We start from the raw sequence: 13,303 nt of genomic DNA, 5'->3' as shown, positions 1-13,303 counted from the left end.
TTTAACATTGTTACACGTGTGTATTATATGTGTATGACACATTATTTGCCGATGATGTGAATTGTGTGTCACCAGTTTGATCAGTGTCTGGTGAGATACAGAATAAACTTAAAATATATTTAGTTACATACATTATCATTTGGCTTTTATTAACTTTGGTTAGTGGAATTGAATATAATATTAATACGTAGCAATTTAAATTGTTGAGGGCACGGCAAAACCTTTATTTCTTTCCCACGGTCGATAACGGTCGAACGTAAAATACGAAGTCCGAACAGCTGATCGATCCTATTCATTACTTCGCCCGTTGCGGAGAAGTAGTGCTTCTTTTTCGCACGTGATTTTCTTCATAAATTCCATATTTCCTCTAAAAGATAATAAAAATATTAAACATATCCTAGGTAAGTATGTACTAAAGTAATAAGTAATATTAACAGGTGATGTATATGTAACATACGTAGGATATTGTTTCATCGTCATATAGTAATCTGCATCGAGTTGTGAATAAAGTGTGCCAAGCAGATTATTGCGAGGTAAAGATTGATAATTAAGAATATTGGAAAACAGTATGCAGTATAACGGGGTATAAATATTATTATTTAATATTCCCCGACGCTCAATCCTAATAAGTTACATAACAATATTTATCTTGTATAATTTACAACCATCATAACCACACTTACCTTTCAAACTGTTTGTTTGTCTTTTAGTTTAATGGACGTTGTTAGATTTATTAAGCGATATTGGATAGTAACTTTCTTCCCTACCGTCACCATTGCTTCCATTTATGCTGATTGGAATCATACTCGACTGTGGAAGAAACAATTAGCCAAAGAGGGAAAATTATAATAAAGTAGTCGTCAAAATGGAAGCCATCCGTAGATATTACAGAGAATGTCCGGCGAGATATATTACTCATGTCCAGACCATAAAGTTTGTAATTTGTATGTACATTGCACGCAAACTATACTATGTCTACTCTGATCGCGCACTGACCAGTTTTCGTGACAAATCTGCTTTATTTGGAAAAGAACTAGAACCTGGAGAGCGTCCTAGTTGGCCATGAATTATTTTCCAGCCTCTTAGTACTATAAGTGCGTAAGATACTTTGCTTAGTTATCGTACAACTCTGTAAAGATAACTGTATTCGTAAATGATAATAAATTTATTGAATCAATAGCTTAATGTCCTCTCCTTTAATAATGGATTTTAATATAAAGTGAATATCTATCTGAACGAAAATCTAGAAAAACAATCCAGTAACTATCCAGTTTACATTGGATGCCATAACTTGGTTAAAAAAATGGATTTTTCTTCCACTATTAAATTTCATTAGTGTTTGCTAATCTTTCTCAATAATATTACAACTTGCATAGAAAGTGTATACGATAATATTTCAATAATTGCCTTCCCTTCAATATTCTTCATTTTCAATTAGTTTATTAAAGAGGACGCTTTTTTTATCGATTCGTTAATTCAGGGCCATCTAGATGGCACTGTAAGCCGCACATATTATACAGAATCACTCCTCCAATCTCCTATTATTTGATTATCGAACGTATCATTTGCACAATAAACGGATAATAAATATTTTCCACAGCATTGTTCAAACAAAATGTTTTCTACTTTTCCTGCGTGTAATTGTTTAATATTTTTCCCGCCTAATATGGAATAAGCATTAGTATGCGCACGCATATCGATTCGACCAATGATTTCGTACGTTTCACTTTAAACAGTACCGTAGATAGGAAATGTGGAAATTCTAGGTATTATGCGTATCTGTGACAGAAAAAAAAAAAAAAAAAAAAAAAAAGACAAAGAAAAAATAAAAGATAAAAAAGAAAAGGTTCGATTTACCGTATCCTTGGTAATAGTCTCTGTGTCTTTAAAGTGCTAACGCAATCGAAATTTAATCGATGCTTTTATACAAGTACGACGAGATTTTTATAGAAATGATTCGTTTCTTTTTACAAATGTGCTATACATGTATACACACACATGTACATGTAAAGAGGGAGAGAGAGAGAGAGAGAGAGAGAATCTTGAGAATATACCGAAGAAAGTAAATAGAGTATAAAGTAAGCAAAAGTAATGGTAAAAGAAAAGAAAAGAGGAGAAGAGAAGAGAAGAGAAGAGAAAAGAGAATTGTATTTCGTGGGGAAAGAAATACGAGGCGGTGAAGGTGGGTATACGGGAACGTTTAATACGGCAGTGCGAGTTGCGTCGTTGGCATCTGAATGGTGAAGAGCAGAGGGGGTTAGGGGTTGCATCGTTGCATTTGTCCGCTATTGCTAGGGAGTTAACTTCGGTACTAGGCTAGGCGAGGATCTCGGTGCTCGCCGCATGCCCCCTCCCCATTTCATCGCGGAAAAAACTATTTAGTAATTTCGTGTTACGATTTTGGGTATTTTGAGATCCGGGCGATTTCGAATCGGTCTTTCTTCGAAACGGAATGGAGAAGAAATGGCATCCGATTATTCCGAGCGGGACGGTGTTACATGCGAATCTTCTAACGCCAACAGGTCAGCGTCTTACCCCGACAGGGAAAATCAGCCATGCTAAGACGCGTGTCTACACGCAACGATATCGCAAAGAATGGGAACAAATGCCCGACTTTAAAGGTACTTCCTGTCATTATTCATTGCCGCCTCTAAAATAGTTCGTACGCCCGAACAAAATTTTACGTTCTAGCTGCACCTTAACATGGTGTACCTGGTGTGCTCTGCCACGCTGGACAGCCGCATATGTATAGAATAATCGTAGCTCGACCGTTTCGTCACGGCCTTAAGCAGTGGACGGTTTCGATTAATAAAACTATTGTATTTTTAGAGCCAACATTCTTTATCACATTCTCCTTTCCTTTCCTTTTTTTCCCTTTCCTTTCCTTTCCTTTCCTTCCCTACTTAATATTTATTACTCTCGACGCTTCAAAAACATTGTTTACCATTTACCTCGAGAACCTATCGATGTTTAGAGAATTTCACTTATTGAACAACACGTAAAAAGGTTAGGTAGATTTATCCGAATTAATTTCAAATAACCTATTGTATTTTACGATACACGCCACACGATATTACTAAACACTGTTCTATCTCTGGAACCATATTACTAGCGTTGATAAGTTACCAGTAAAAATATTTCTGGTTAACTCAAGTCTCGCCTCGATATCACCATACGTCTTGATTTAATGAAATGTATTCAGTTGAACGGCGCGTTCTCGTAACATCGAATCGTAACAATTCGAGTGGGAAACGACGCAACACCTGCAATATTATAAACAAAGTAATAGCTGCCACATTATTTTCCCGCAGGATGGTTGACATCCGTGCCGTTTCAGCCAACACGTGCTTATTGTATGTATTGCAAGAAAAATCTTCACGCTCATCGTCTGTCCCTGTTAAAACATACGTGTACAATGAAGCACCAGCGTGCAGCGTTGCTGCACGAAGCTGAAGAGAAAAAGAAGGCTGCATCCTGGAAAATAAACACCAAGGTAGAGAAGATCGAAGTGGAAGAAGTCGATGAAATTGAGGTTTATATTTTTCTTATTCTTAGTCTCCCGAGTTAGATTATAATTACACAAATCATATAATTATTATTATGATGCGTAATATTTAGTAGAAACTCAAAAACGGGTTTGTCAACAGCCTATCGAACATGCCCAAATCGAGGTAGAAGAAAATGAAGACGATGTCGAGTATGTCGTTGAAAGATTAGAAACGGACGACGAATTGGACGAAAGTCAAATTAAAGATCCGACGGAAGATGTTGCCGGCGAAGTCGAAGAGGAAGAAGAAGAGGAAGAAGACGAGGACGGAGCAAATATGCCCTCGGACGAAGAAGATGTAGAGCATTCTGTGAAAAAGATCAAGATGGAGAGGATAGTGAGCGATCCCTCTTTTTTTAGTAGACGAGAGAAATTCCAAGTTTCGATAAAAAATACACGCTTAATTTCTAGGAAAACTGTGACGATTCTCTAACCGATCCTATGGACCATACGCAGAATGAGTATTTAGAAGATACGGATAACCAAGAAACTGTACAGATGGAAATGGTAGTGGAATCCGAAGATCAGAGTAATTCGCAAGTGCAGGTTGTATCGATTCTTCCCGATTCGGAGGATTGTAACAAAGAATCGCCAAAGGAATCGTGCGAGAATGGAAGAACAATTCAACGAGTTGATAATAAATCGGAGAGAAAATGTGCAAAAAACTTGGTAGATATTACGAATAGCAAATTACAGTTAGGTAAGAGCAACGATTAAGGTTTCTAATAATCTAATAACGTTCCAGCAAGACGAGTGCAAAGAACAAGGGGAGTCAGGAATAGTGGTAGCATGTCCGTTGCCTATTTTACGTACAGCTTATCAAATTAATTCTTCGGCAGCGCCTACTTCTACCACTATCGGAGTGCTTCAGCCTGTTAATACAATTCCGATCGCACCTGCGCAAAATAAAACGATTACTCTAACATCAGGTGGTAAAACTGTGACTTTAACAGGTGGTACATTCCAGCCTGCTACTCAATATGTCCTGAGTAAATTAAAGGGTAAATTTCCTACATTGGTAATGGCTGATAGGAGAACTGCAATTGCAGCTAATCAAACTGAAGATGCCGCGAAAAACGTTCAAACAAACAAGGAACAATTGGCTATAGCAAGTACTAGTTATCAAAACCCGAAAAAAGTTCGTTGATATTCATAGTTGCGAGTCCCTAATATTTTTAATTCATAGCAATCATTATACGTTACTTCTATTTTAGCATGTACTTTTAAAAACTGTCAAGAACCCTACGACTAAGAAGCCTCGTATCTCTACTCACGTGGTGGACACGAGTAAAGGTTTACCGATTGGAGGTTTGCAAGTTAGTCTCTATAAATTGATGGACGGCAGATGGACCTTCTTAAACGAAAGGTAATATATACATCATATATACATTCGTAAATTATTATAAACAGATATTTATACTTGTTCCATATTATTTTATAATGGAGCGTTTGTGTTTCTGATGTTTCTCTTTATTCTAGTAATACAAGTCCAAATGGTCGCTGTGTAGACTTGGTGGATAATATGAAAGTTAACTTCACAGCCGGGCGTTACAAAATTCATTTTGACGTTGACAAATATTTTACGCTGAGAAGGATAGAAACAATGTATCCGTTCATCGAAATTGTGTTTGATGTAAAAAATCCTGCTGGTCACTATCACATACCAGTTCTCCTGAGCCCATTTGGTTACACCACCTATCGTGGGTCCGAAAGATGAACACGGTAACAATGGTGTCCTCGTGTTTCTTGTAAAAATACTAAATTTCGTAAAAATAAACATTTCTTACGATTAACAGCAAGAAGGGAATTAATATAACGGCGGCATTGTCATTCATATTACATTTTAATCGTGGAAATGAAAATATATTCATTGTAACATTCGTAGAATGAAGACGCGCGCGAGTGTGTGTGCTGTCATGTTTGTATGCGTGAGATTGTTACGACAATGTGGGAGGACAATCATCGATTGGATTGTTAAATTGTAATACGACAACTTGTGAAAAAATATATTTTATTTCTTACTTTATAAAAATTATTGTATTCAATTTAATGAATCTCAACTAGTTTGCCAGCTACGTCGCGATTACTCGAACGCTGAGAAGTTTGTTTGAGAAGAGGACAACATTCGACAACGAATCATATTTCTAAAAAGCTGACCGATTCCGAACTAATTTCAAGACCACCGTCTTTTGGTTGATCGGCACTTTATATAAAAGTAGTTGAAAAGTCTAAGAGCCGTAGGGAAAAAGGTTTACCTTTCCGAGCTTTCTGCCCTTAAAAGGGTCTATTGCGGTGGTAAGTAACTCCTGTCTGTACCCTTTGGTGGTAAATATGAGCGGTCCTTAGGTCCTCTATCTTTTGCACCTTGATCGGGTTTACCATTGTAACCATTCTGATTTACTCCTGACCCGGTTAATTTACCGGCAGGACTCTTCGTATCGCCGATACCCGTACCGAACTTGAAGCTGGCTCTATTTCCGTTCTCGTCAGCCTGGTATCTTTGAATGAACATCAAAATAAGCAGCGGCTGATCGCAAAGGAATAACGAGACGAGAAACAGAAAAAACTTGTCGCTTACTTGACGGAAATAGGAAGACCCTCGGGACTTTCATAGGAATAGCTACCTTCTACGGTCCGTACCAAGTTACCATCCACCAGTTTCAGCATTTCCGTTTCTTCCCTTTGGACATCGTCCGCCGGTACATTCCCGTTCGGCATTGGTCGATATCTAGCTTTATTATCATCGAATGGCGTGTTCAAGATCAGTCCACCGGAACCACGAGCAAACGGTGGCGCCTTTTGATCCTGAGACAACTTTTCACCGGTACAACGCCACATGCCGAGGACCACTAGCCAGAGAATCTAGGAAATCCATACGCGAAGTGATCAGAGAAAGAAGTGATCAGGACGAAAGGTTCGTGATTTCGCACAACTTTCAATATTCGTCACACAGAGCACAATAATGTCGAGATTGATTTTTAGGTGATCACACCAACTTTCGACTCAGCTAGAACAACCTGTGGTGACCTGCTGACCGATGAGCATGTCTGGTAAAAGTGTGATCTTATGATCTTTCGTTCACCTTAATGCGCATTACGTCGATAGGTGCGTATTAAAAGTATACTTTCTATTTAATTCGTTCGTATGCGACCAATATAACGAACACTTATGTTTAATCGAAACAAGACATCTTTTAATACACTTTACTCGTTCGTTACTCGGGAACAAAACCCGCGCTTCTTCTACTTAGTTGTCTATATGTATATCCGCGACGCGGGAAAACTCGGAAATTACGCTACGATTGCGTTTAAACGAATTAACATACCAGCGATCGAGGCACGATTTTTCGAGAGGTCATGGTCGCCAGAGATCGGTCACACTGATGACACTTTAAATGGCATCCCCCAAGGCACTCGCGACTCTTCGGCTCGCAACGATATCGGTGGATTTCAGAAGCCACTAACACTTGCTTTCGTTCATTCTGGCAGCTTTTATATACCCGACACTAGGCTCCATGAAAGGACGATGCTTTTTCTCCCCTCTCGTGTCATCGATTCTTTCGCAGGGTGTCGCGCAAACATCGCGTCTGCTCCTCGAGCGTTCTACGAAATCGCGAACAAGTCCATACTATCTTTCTCATCTGTCCTAATTTTTTATCGTTTCACCTAATTCAACAGAATTAGGATAACAATCCTTCAATATTCGTTTTACTACGAATATACTATCACGTATGGCAGGGTTTCCAATCTCTGAGTTGTGTTTGACATTATTACCGTCAACACGGTATTTTCTTGTTTTTTTTCTTTTTGTTTTTTTTTTTTTTTTTTTTTTTTTTTCTTTTTATACAAAGCATGAAGAGAATGAAGAAAGTATTCATCAGCAACCGAACATTCGATCAAAATATTATATATCCAAGTTGTGTACGAATACTCTTTCTTTCTTTCTTTCTTTCGCTATACTATCATCAATTATAACGAGTAATTATAACGATTAGTACTTGAACAAAAACGGATTTTTGAGTGCAGGGTTGTTCCTGGGGTAACGAAAACGGAATGTTTCAATAAAAACTGGACGTACGACACGAAATCACCGATTTGCCATCGACGATGCCGTTGATGTATAGTACAACAGTCTCAAGGTAAGAAAGAAATCCCACGGAAGGCAACAGCAAGACCGAATAAATGACTGTATACGCAATCTATGCGACGTTCTCGATGAATTACTCACGGGGGACATGTGCACGTGTCTAGCGATCGTGTGCATTCACGTATTCGTACGCGATTATTTTCTCCCAGTCCGTGGAGACGCGGTTGGATTTATCGCCATCCGTTTGGCATGCGATCCAAAGGCCAACGTCGTTACGATGGATGAGATTTTGCTCTTTTAAGGGCACACAAGCAAACAATGCGATCTCTCCACTGCTAATAGGATGCGTTTGCTCTTTCTTCTAAATAGTAACAGAGTCGCGCTGACATTTTACCCTCTTATTCCGTTCTTTTGCACCGAACCCATAGCATTCCGCGTCCCCGGTAGCCGGTGATCCTTTTCGTTCCGCTTACGAGCGATCTCATTCGTCGATCAGAGCTGAACCGGGCTCGGGTTCAAAGATCGTCAGGTCTGTCACGAGTATCGACAACAATCTTCTCTTCTTTAACCGGCTCTAGAGTCCCTCTAACCGTCGGAGATGAGTCGTTGTCCTTTCGCAATCGATACTCTGCTATCGCTTAGAACTTGATCAAGAAAGCTACTGGTACTCTAGTAGCACCTAGTTTTGAAAGTGACTACTCGTTTCATGAATTTCAGCCGAACACATTTTTCAGATTGTCCCAATGTTATTTTATTCGCGATGGGTTCGCGATCCTCCGCTAGATTTCTCGTATACAACGGTTTCATAATTTGAACGGCTATCGTTTCTTGGTACAGAGAAGGGAGAAAGGATTTTGTCGTCTGAGAAAAAGGTACACCTACTCGCGCGCGTGCATCCGTCCTATCATGTAATGTGCTTACGTTATCCAGAGTCCGATACTCACGGGCACGCTTTCCACGACCCGATAGATTTATCTTCCATCATTTACATTCAACTTTCCGCGGTGTTGCTTCTCGTCGTCTAGATTCTTCGTAGCTCTATAGTTTATATTGCTGCAGTTTTGTTGCAATGATATACAGGGGGATCCGCGTGAAGTTTCACAAGCTGTGATCCGTGCAAAGAGGCTGATTTGCTTGTTCATTTGGTGAACAAAATATTTGATGCGAGGGTCTGTTAAGTACGAGCTGTACAGATAAAAGAAAAAAAAAACCAGGGGATTCCGTATCCTAAATAATGACTAGTCATTTTCTTTTGTATCTGCATCTCGCCGTTCGTTCGCCAATAAAGTTTCATTACTAGACGAATCTTTCTATACGATCATTATAAAGTTCAAGATGTTTGTTCTCTTTTATTCGCAAGATCGTCGAACTCATAACTACCGACTATAACGTTGTCTCTACTTATGTAACGAGATGAAAGTCCGAAACCTGTACTCGAGAAGATGCTCGTAGAGACGTTGCCTTTCATTCGATATCCTAATATCATTGCGCGTATATATTTCGAGCGGAGGAAAGGAAAGAAGAGAAAAGAAGAAAGGATCGTCCGAGGGTACGGTGAGATTCGATTTCTCTCTAGACACTTTTACTCTGCTGCTTTTTGTTTGTTTTTTGTTTTTTTTTGTTTTTTTTTTCTTAACAAGACATTTAATATTCGCTCGGTATCTGTAAGCTCGGCAAAATCAACATTTTGCGTGGGAACAGACGTTAAGAGTTTCGGTGGACTCCACTCCGTTTGGTAACGTCGCGTTTTTTCGTGACACTCGCCTCGATCAGCTGTAAACATCTTGCGAGAAAGATTACCTCGGAGCGTGCACTCGTCGACATCCAGGTTATTATTTTTCGTTTTATATTTATAAAGTATCACGATATAGCTCCAGAACCTGAAAGCGGTAAAGAACATATCGATAAACGCATCGTCGAGGTCGTACAATTGTTTCCACGGATAATGTAGCTAGCCACTAGTTTGACTTTTGTTACATAGCACCTATTGAGACGTTTGAAATGATTCATCGACACGAGAACAAGATTGCTTTCATTATCACAGGCAGTGTTAGATTTCGATTTACGTTGAAACTAAAGATGTCCATCTTGATTCCCTTCCAGCCGAACCTGAACGATCTTCGAAATAAGAAAGATCTGTCCAGACATCGAACGCATGTTTATCGCGTTTTTGCGTCGCTTTAGGCTCTGAGTCTATCCTCATAGTACTTTTTTTACACGTTAAGAAGTGTTCTGCGTAGAGGCGCCAAGTGAGGAAACTTCGATGTCTTACACCTTTTATATTCGGCACGTATGCGTATGTATGTCTGTCTGTGCGCGAGTGTCCTGCAAATTAATGTTTCTTTTCGTCACACTCGCTCTCTGTCTCTGCGTGTTTTTGCACATTGTTAAATAATACAAAGCGTACGATCAAATATTCAAAATTGATTATACATTGTACACGAGGACGAATCCCATGGATACCTCCTACACGGGTGGACATTTAAACGGATCTAATAGTTTCGATTCCCACTATATATCGATAAGTCATGTTCACGCCTCCGCTTGCTTACGTGTTGTCACAAGTTCATTTTCTAGATAAAATAAATTAAAACGACTCAACGTCAAACACCTTTGTATTTTGTAAAGAATTCGTTGCCTCCGTAACCCATGAAATATGCGCGAAACACATAAAAACTATTGTAGTTTCAAAGATTTTTTCAGTATAAAGTCTGAATGTTCGCGTAAAATCAATTATGCGAATCGGTGCAGGACTTATGTAAAGTTCTTTAGAATTCTTCAGTGTCTGCGTGTTCTGTTTGCGCGCGCGGGCGCGCGTGTGTGTAAACGTGTAAATATGTATAATTTCTGAGAAATATGTACACAATTTTTAATACTTTTTGTGCATGTTTGCTTGCTGGTATGTTGTTTTCCAATTACGACTTGCGAGGACGCGAGTAAATTATTTATATATATATGTATACATATATATATATATATATATATATATATATATATATATATATATATATATATATATATATATATATATTTTTTTTTTTCAGGATCTTCTATTACTTTTATATTACACTCTTTTATCTGTATATTACACTCTGTACTGTATCGTACATTGCAACGAATGGAAATTAACGAAATCTTATTCTTGCGGTGTCGATGTCGCTGTTTTTTTCGTTCTCTACTCTCCAGCATTCTTCACCAAATATCGCAGCACTTTTATAAATATCTTTTGCCCCGACGATCTAGGAAAAATATGCGGATATGTGTATTAAAAAATACAGGCACTCGCACAGACACGCAGCCACGCACAACCTAGATCCGTTTAATGCAAACCGAGCACCGCTCGATACAGGGCGGATCCTTGTGTTCTCTGGTACTGTACACGCGATGCGACCGCACGAGTACCGAGCAGCCCTTCTCGTGTTGCGAAAAACGTGATCCGTTTTTCTTTCTTTTCCGTGTTTCCTTTTTTGTTACATAATTAATATGCATGGAACCGATCAACGGTTTTCCTCCCGACGAACAACAAAACACATCTCTGTAATGTACATACGTCTCGTTAACGCGCCATTTACTCGCATCCCTTTAATCGTGTGTCATTTAAATCTACACAACTTTAGAGAAGATTCGTCTTGAAATATACTTATGCTATATTAAATAGAATAAAATGGATGAAGCTGCGAAAAAGGACACGTCGAAGTAAAAATCTATTCGATAAAAAGATAATAAATAATTCATAACGCGTGCGCGATTATCGGATTAAAAACAGTATCGAGAAAGAAGTCGCTAAACGATCATTCGTATGCCTTGATAATCACGAGTTACCGTACAATCCCCGCTGCTGCAACGATCGAGAAACTAGTGTTCGAGTGCGAAGGGTAAGTCGTAGTTGACCCCGTGCGTTCGCACCGACTCGAACGGATCGTAACACGCGTTCTCGCACTCTTCGGATCGCCGACAATCATACACTTTGTTTCAAAAAATATCGCGATATTTACACATTTCACGTACGACGATCCTGAATAATTACTTCCGCGTTTGGACTGTCGAGCGCCAGCTCGTCTAATTACATCTTTCTTCTTCGATACGTTTGCGTTTCTGTAATGCGAGGTGTAGGAAAAGAGAAGAAAGAGCAGCGATGGAATAGAAAAAACTTAAGTGAGTAAAGTGAGAAGAGTAGAGCGGTTCGATATAAGACATCTTCCTCGTGGAAATAGAGATTTCTATCAGTTCTCACGCCTATAAGTTAAGGAAGAAAACGAAAAAAAAAAAGAAAAAGGAAATACGGCCCCGGCATTGAAGTTTCTCTTCTGATCGAGTTTGCGCCTCTTTCACGTGATCACCGGTCAACTTTTAATTAGCGCACGCTCTACGCGATGTTAAAAAACTTCGTAAAAGTTCTGCCTATAGAGGTTTTGAGATTTAGTAAAAATGAGAGTGTCTATGAATCTATATTATATCGATGACCAACGAAGTAATAGCATTCTGTAAAACTTGGTAAGTTTTTAAACATTCTGTGCAACTGCAGTTTTCACGCTCGCGTCTCATCGTTACCGCGCAACGATGCGCAGACACATTCTTCAAGTCACGATAATTTTGACAGTAATTAACCACAATAGTAAAAGCATATAAGCTATACAACTACCATTTCTGTATCTACAATATAGTTTTATGTGTGTGTATGTATATACGTATATATATAAATATACACATACTTGTATATTTAAATACATACACATATACACATATATACATATATATGCATATATATATATATATATATATATATTTTTTTTTTTTTTATCCTCTCCTTTCATATAGTCTGTTACTCTTTATAGACACTCCACTCTGTCTCTCTGAAAGGCTATCGAGAGGGTCGGTGCTTTTATGTGTGTTCAGGTATCTTCCAGTGTCGCGTCGTGTCGATTCGCTCGATATCATCGTCCTTCTACCCGGTATCGGGCTTCTCTTTTTCATTCGCATATCGATAATCGTCGCTCGAATTTCATTCTGAAAATTTTCAGTGCCCTCGGCAGCTCGTCATAGGAAAATTGCTGAATTCGTTTAGCGAGAAGAGAGAATGCGACGCATTTCCCTCTTATACGTAGCCGTACTCTTCCGAATCCTGCGGAAACATGTTCCAAGAGTAGGATACACAATAGGAAGATTTAAGCTTCCCACGAAAAAATTACGATGCACCTTCAACGGCAAACGATTATCCGGCTGTTGAGGCATCCACGCGACAACTTGCTCCATTTCCATTACTGCAGAAGACAACATTTACACTTAGGCTTCTTCTTTAAGGTGACATGCTCGACCTGCGAAGCGTCGCCCGGCCCTTGCGCCGTCATTCTAGCCACTTCTACGGTAGCTGCTCTCGACGACGCGGCAACCTGAACATTTAACATCCTTTGTTAATTTAATCCGAATTAACATCTAAATCGATTAAGAGATATATCCGTGACAATGTCTAGCGTACCAGCAGTGTTAGCGATCAAATTCTTGCGGGCTCACGATGAAATTTTAAAGGCTATACAGTCATCCAAATTTTCCGCTACGCAAATTAATTTTTATTATTCAATTCAAAGAATTCTAACGAGCTAAACGGCTAAGTCTTTTTGACGATTACATCAATTGAAAATGGCGAGTACGAACGTTACACGTTAGTACGGA

At 39.0% G+C, this 13,303-nt stretch overlaps 5 protein-coding genes across 14 annotated transcripts in view; 3 read left to right on the top strand and 2 right to left on the bottom strand.

Moving 5' to 3' along the window:
• The first annotated feature begins 270 nt into the window (after positions 1-270).
• Positions 271-859, top strand: LOC143431546 (uncharacterized). 3 transcript variants are annotated; one of them, XM_076908364.1, is made up of 2 exons: positions 271-401; positions 711-859. In XM_076908364.1, the coding sequence occupies exon 2, from the start codon at positions 715-717 to the stop codon at positions 847-849; it is 135 nt and encodes a 44-aa protein (XP_076764479.1). In that variant the 5' UTR covers positions 271-401; positions 711-714; the 3' UTR covers positions 850-859. The 3 variants fall into 3 exon arrangements, with proteins under 3 accessions (XP_076764479.1, XP_076764481.1, XP_076764480.1); XM_076908366.1 differs by lacking the exon at positions 271-401 and adding an exon at positions 496-533; XM_076908365.1 differs by lacking the exon at positions 271-401 and adding an exon at positions 500-583.
• A 6-nt stretch (positions 860-865) lies between these two features.
• Positions 866-1,177, top strand: LOC143431545 (NADH dehydrogenase [ubiquinone] 1 beta subcomplex subunit 1). The gene has a single exon (XM_076908363.1). The coding sequence runs from the start codon at positions 866-868 to the stop codon at positions 1,064-1,066; it is 201 nt and encodes a 66-aa protein (XP_076764478.1). The 3' UTR covers positions 1,067-1,177.
• A 1,106-nt stretch (positions 1,178-2,283) lies between these two features.
• LOC143431547 (uncharacterized) lies at positions 2,284-5,579 on the top strand. Its single transcript, XM_076908368.1, has 7 exons — positions 2,284-2,621; positions 3,312-3,532; positions 3,648-3,884; positions 3,959-4,216; positions 4,293-4,685; positions 4,762-4,913; positions 5,027-5,579. The coding sequence occupies exons 1-7, from the start codon at positions 2,453-2,455 to the stop codon at positions 5,262-5,264; spliced, it is 1,668 nt and encodes a 555-aa protein (XP_076764483.1). The 5' UTR covers positions 2,284-2,452; the 3' UTR covers positions 5,265-5,579.
• A 233-nt stretch (positions 5,580-5,812) lies between these two features.
• LOC143431448 (uncharacterized) lies at positions 5,813-10,107 on the bottom strand. Of its 3 annotated transcripts, none has more exons than XM_076908203.1 (3): positions 10,067-10,107; positions 6,126-6,409; positions 5,813-6,045 (listed from the first exon to the last, which is right to left on the bottom strand). In XM_076908203.1, exons 1-3 carry the CDS (start codon positions 10,088-10,090, stop codon positions 5,832-5,834), a joined length of 522 nt encoding a protein of 173 aa, XP_076764318.1. In that variant the 5' UTR covers positions 10,091-10,107; the 3' UTR covers positions 5,813-5,831. The 3 variants fall into 3 exon arrangements, with proteins under 3 accessions (XP_076764318.1, XP_076764319.1, XP_076764317.1); XM_076908204.1 differs by lacking the exon at positions 10,067-10,107 and adding an exon at positions 8,028-8,173; XM_076908202.1 differs by lacking the exon at positions 10,067-10,107 and adding an exon at positions 6,873-7,163.
• A 984-nt stretch (positions 10,108-11,091) lies between these two features.
• Positions 11,092-13,303, bottom strand: part of LOC143431445 (uncharacterized) — a 32,794-nt gene continuing 30,582 nt past the window's right edge. For 5 of the 6 annotated variants that reach the window (XM_076908197.1, XM_076908191.1, XM_076908194.1 and 2 more), the window contains one exon: positions 11,092-13,023. In XM_076908197.1, the coding sequence (XP_076764312.1) occupies positions 12,892-13,023 (132 nt within the window). In that variant the 3' untranslated portion in view covers positions 11,092-12,891. Of the gene's footprint in view, positions 13,067-13,303 lie in introns of all 6 variants that reach the window. The other variant, XM_076908195.1, reaches the window with a different exon arrangement.

This window comes from Xylocopa sonorina, chromosome 18, assembly GCF_050948175.1.
Source record: "Xylocopa sonorina isolate GNS202 chromosome 18, iyXylSono1_principal, whole genome shotgun sequence".
Lineage (NCBI taxonomy): Eukaryota > Metazoa > Arthropoda > Insecta > Hymenoptera > Apidae > Xylocopa > Xylocopa sonorina.
Note: the sequence above shows the minus strand (reverse complement) of the source record. Positions and strands in the feature narration are given on the sequence as shown.